Source organism: Hydractinia symbiolongicarpus, chromosome 1 (genome assembly GCF_029227915.1).
Source record: "Hydractinia symbiolongicarpus strain clone_291-10 chromosome 1, HSymV2.1, whole genome shotgun sequence".
In the NCBI taxonomy this organism is placed as follows: domain Eukaryota; kingdom Metazoa; phylum Cnidaria; class Hydrozoa; order Anthoathecata; family Hydractiniidae; genus Hydractinia; species Hydractinia symbiolongicarpus.
In genome coordinates this window covers 29,849,637-29,854,596 of record NC_079875.1, presented here as the reverse complement: position 1 = coordinate 29,854,596, position 4,960 = coordinate 29,849,637, and the positions used below count along the sequence as shown (strand labels likewise).

Sequence of the window (4,960 nt, the reverse complement as noted above, 5' to 3'; positions counted from 1 at the left end):
ATAATTGTTGCTGTGGACCTGCCTAATGACAGTACCAGCCTGTCATAACTGGGGTAATATGCGTGGGCGTAACACCACGAAGACCAGATAAGAAAATCTAACCCCCTTGCAAAGCTTCTTCTAAAATGACTAAGGGCAGCAGGATTGTCAATCCTGAAAGCAAAGTGAGCACACTCTGCCTCCCTACTGGACTGGGGTAATAAGTGGGATCGTTAAGCCCAAAGACAAAATATGATATCAAGCCCCCTTGCTGTGCTTCTTACAGTGTCTCTATACAAAGAGAGGAGTGAGCAAACTCCGGTTTCACGGTGCACTGACCAACATAAATCAGCTGGGGTCAATAAAACCGCTAGGGTCATGGATTCCCTCCCCCATTTGTTGTGTGACATACAAATAAGTTAACTTCTGGAAAAGAAAACTATGTATGACGAAGAATTATTCAAGTGGAATGCGTCTACTTGAGAAATACAGCGATCGTTGCATTTGAACCAGGTGTTTTGTTGGTCCTTAATGAAGGCCCAGTAATGACCTGCTTTTAATGTACCTGAGTGGTTAATGGTAGCAACCAAGTTATATTTGTTGTTGAAAGACACATCGTCAGTTGGGTGAGATGCTACCTTTAAGACATGATGTTTTTTAGGCAAGCAATTGACTAACTTGTTGTCTTTAAAAGAAGATCCATTTACTGATGTGTATCTTAACAATTGTACAACAAGGAAGTCGGCGCAATTAGAAATCTGAGTTTCAATTGTGGCCTCTTGATGCGATGAACACTGGGGGCAGAACCACTTGTTGTCACCTAGAAGTTCTTGAGGTTGTAAAAATTTGTTAAAAGAGTCTGCTATTGACTTACACGTTGGTAAAATTAAAATTGAATCCTTTTGTTCCCTGGAAGTGGAGAAACAACAGGAGTTGCATGACGTTGTTGTGGTCACAGTTACAGACAGTAGATTGGCAACCAAAGGGGAAGATCCAATAATTTCGTCAAAAACAACTTGAAGGATCTCGGGCACATCTTGTTGGTGATTGTGATAAAACGCGTTATTGTTAAGAGCATGCATTCTGTTTTGCAGTGCTCGTAAGAAATTGGAAGGATCAATTGGTGAACGAGAACGATTCAGTAGTGACATATTTAGGACTATAGACTTTACTAGAGGAGATGACAAAGAGGACTCTGATGGTAATTGAGACCAAAGTCTTGGAAGAACCGTTAATGCTTGGAAAATGGAGTTTGCGTAGCATGTGTTCCCCTTGTTTATCAAACCAGCGCGAACGATGCTCACCTTTTGGTTAAGTTCCTGGCTAAGGTTATGGTGTTCCGTGGGTTTTGGCATGTCAGAGATGGCTGAAGATGGACTTTTAATGGGTTTGGTAACAGACGAGGATTTTTCAGGAGGTATACTATCCTTTGGTCGTGGCAATGTTGGCGGACTGCAGTGCGTAAGATCTTGTGACCAATGTGTTGAGTCTCGTGCAATCCAAATGCAAAAGGATGCTTTCATGCTTATATCGCCAAGCTTGCGGGCGGTTAAAAACGCAGATTTGCAAGCGAAACCGAGGCTTTTTAGACAGCAAGTTAGAGACCTTGAAGAGTAGCCCCTAGCTCCCACTTCTACTGCAAAAAGATGCGGAAACCACCCGTTGCTACGTATTACCTCGACCAAGAGGAAGTATTTGGGAAGCTTGGTGGAATGCCAGGATCCCATGTTTTCCTCACAAGGACAAGTAAGTTCAATAATAATGATGCGCTTAGAAAAATTTGAGTATATTACAATGTCTGGCCTGAGGGATGTGATTGCAATATGGCCAGGAAACACAAATCCTTCATTCAGATCTGCTAACATCACCCAGTCACTAGCATGGTGGAATAGACCAGTTGGTTTTGATCTTTTAGCGGAGGAATAGCTACCTGCTTTTACAAATGACACTTTAAGGTGCTTTTTCGTTTCCGGGACAACTTCAGATGAAAAACGCTCTAGACTTAACAGGAGCCCGCGAAGCACAGCATCGTGTCGGAAAGTGAACCTTCCTTGTGATAGAGCAACCTTGCAAGCGCCTAAAACATGCGCTGTTGTACATACTTGTTTGGAACATAAGGCACAAGCAGATTCAGTACAAACGTTCCAGCGTTTTAAATTGCTAGGTGAGGGAAGAACATCGTAAGTAGAAGCAGGACAGAAGGAAAGCAAGTGTGGGGACATGGCAAAAATGGACTTCCAAGATAGATCGTTTTTTGTGTAATTTTCCCATCTCGTCCACTGACCTTGCACTTGCAACTGCAATGCTCTACCCATGTTGCCTTCCTCATCGATATCTTTAGCTGTGTTCGATATTAATTTACGATACGAATAGCACTGTTTTGAAATCGGAATTTTGAAAGATTTGTTGGTCCCTAGGCCTGCTTTGCCATACTGGGGAGTTCCCACGACTGACTTTATTTTCACCTCTGCCTCTGCTGTTCTTACTGCGTTGCCCACTTTCCACATGCCAACTTTTAAAGTAGGTGCACTATTAGACACAAGAGGATCTTTGGAATCGCGTAAAAGTAAATGACCACTTATTTTAGAGCATGTAAGCAATGACGTCAAGCTCTTAATTGGCATTGGACAAGGCGAGCAGAAGCTATATAGGCAAATATTTGACGTGGAATTGTGCAGAGATTTTCTAATGAAAGTTGATATCTTCTGCTTTAGCCTTGTAACCCGAGATATTGGAACTTCATAAATAAGAATTGGCCATTGGATTCGAGGAATTAGAAGGTTTTGCAAAATCCATAGTTTTTGGGTCCCTTTGAAACACGAACCGTTTATGATTGTAAGACCGGTTATTAGCTTATTATATAGCTCGTCGATTGCTTTAGTATCTGAAATCGTACTATCAATAATGCGACCGAGGAAACGAACTGGCGATGAATGGATTGACGGGATGAATGAAGAGAAGTCGGTTTGTGACGAGATGTGAGACACAGAAAAAGGTGTGGAGTTTACAGATCTACCTTTTATAAGGATTATGCTCCTTGACTTACGAGGGCAAAAACTCATGCCAGCCCATTTTAAAGCAGTGACGCACCTGGAAAGGAGGCTTTGAGCTCCACAGACAGACGATGACATTAGGTTCAAATCATCCATAAAAGCTCTGACTAAAGGAAGGGGCACGTTTTTAGAAGTAATATAATTTGGGGCCGGTGCCGCAATAGTGTATTTAAGAATAATGTTTATACCAGCAAGAAACAAAATGATGGAAAGAGTGCAACCTGCAAAAATACCTCGCATCTGCTTGTGCCAGTTGCTTGGTGCAGACAAAGAAAACGATTTGCTATATAAACCAACGTAGTATGACTTAATGGATGATATCCAACTCTGAGGGACTCCATACCTTTCCAGTGCAAAAAATATAAGCTTGTGTGGAATTGAAGGATACGCATTTGCAATATCCAGCCATATATTTGCAAGGTGTGATTTTTTGGCCCGGGCCTCTTTAAGTGCAGACCAAACCATTGACATGTGTTCCCAGCATGCTGGGACTTTCTCCATACAACCCTTTTGCACCGACGTGTTAATGAATTTGTTATTATGTATAATGTGAGCTTCTAATCGCCTTGATACAAGGCTAAATAAAAGCTTGCCTTCGACATTTAATAATGCGATAGGTCGAAAGTCTTTAATATTAGACTCCATAGGAATATAAACTTCACGAGCACAACGCCATTGAATAGGGACAACACAATTTTTGAAACAAGACTTAAAAACATTAAACAAAACAGTATTTACTTTATTACATTTTTTATAAACTTTATAAGGTATCCCATTGATACCTGGGGAAGAGCCATTTCGCCGAGTGACAAGAACTTTCATAAAATCTTCATATTTAAAGAGAGAAACTGGAAACGATTTCGAAAGAGGTGGAGTGGATGATAACCCATCTAGATTACCTAAAGGTACATGATACAATTTGTCTTTAACTGATTCAAGTTTAAAGTTATCCAGCGTTTCTTGTTCGACCCTTAAAACTGATTTGCCCTTTGGGTCAAGAAGATCTTTTCCTGCCTTGTATGGATTGTTCTTAAAGGCGGTCTGGGCTTTTTGGAATTGATGGCGTTTTTTTCTAGACCTATCAGCTCGGCGCAATAAAGTTATTCGACCTTTTACATCCGTAAGAAGTTGGTGTAATTCCTTCCTTTGACTTAGGTAGCAGGATGACTGTATTTGACTAGTTAGGGAATTTTTCTCTTTAATTAGATTGATGGATTGAATAGTTCTTCGGCTTTTTCCTGACAGCTTTCTGCCACCCTTATGAACTGAGTGACCAAAAATTTGTGCTGCCTCATTATAAATGGTGTCTTCAAGCAGTTGTACTTTTTCGGACAAGGAATTACACAAATGAAGCTTATTAGAAAGAATATTTGAAGCAGCATTATTGGACCAGCGGTCGTCAATCATTTTCCCCCAAGATATTGGTGTTTTAATCTGCAAGTTATTAAGATACTTCTCCTCAGTGTGATGGGAATGTCTCGTGTGGGGTTTATCCGGAGAATCATTCACCTTCTTAAGCTTTTCAGCACCACATTTAGGGAAGATATCCTGAAGAACAACTTTGCATTTGGTAATAGGAGGATAAACAATCATTCGATAAAAAAAGCGAGAGAACACAAAGTCACACCCGTGCAATCAATATTGAAACCAATACTCAGTCTTCGGATCAATCATCACAACATACAGATGCAAGTTCCCAATGTTCCCAAAATTCTGCCATTGCACAAATGAACATAGGTAGTGCAATAATGAGAGATATTGCTAGGCACCATGTTGCTGATATCAATGAGCCAAATGTACAACAGGTTCTTCCTGATGGTGGGCCTACATTTAATTGGAATAATTATGCAATTCAAAGTTTTGGTAGTCAATGGCCAATTAATGCTGACTTATGGTTACAAACTATATCTGAAGAAGCAGAAAAAAAT

At 40.5% G+C, this 4,960-nt stretch overlaps 1 protein-coding gene across 1 annotated transcript; it reads right to left on the bottom strand.

Annotated features, from left to right (window-relative positions):
* Positions 1-327: 327 nt before the first annotated feature.
* LOC130629785 (uncharacterized) lies at positions 328-4,752 on the bottom strand. Its single transcript, XM_057443128.1, has 4 exons — positions 4,717-4,752; positions 3,792-4,580; positions 459-3,740; positions 328-405 (listed from the first exon to the last, which is right to left on the bottom strand). Exons 1-4 carry the CDS (start codon positions 4,750-4,752, stop codon positions 328-330), a joined length of 4,185 nt encoding a protein of 1,394 aa, XP_057299111.1.
* Positions 4,753-4,960: the final 208 nt, after the last annotated feature.

Bases quoted from the DNA above. Each gene is read 5' to 3' on its own strand.
- LOC130629785 (XM_057443128.1), bottom strand. From the start codon at position 4,752: ATGGCAGAATTTTGGGAACATTGGGAACTTGCATCT. The intron at 3,741-3,791 runs GTTTATAAAAAA...AATGTTTTTAAG, and splicing joins TCAATGGGATACCTTATAAA to TCTTGTTTCAAAAATTGTGT. The intron at 406-458 runs GTAGACGCATTC...TTTCTTTTCCAG, and splicing joins ACGATCGCTGTATTTCTCAA to AAGTTAACTTATTTGTATGT.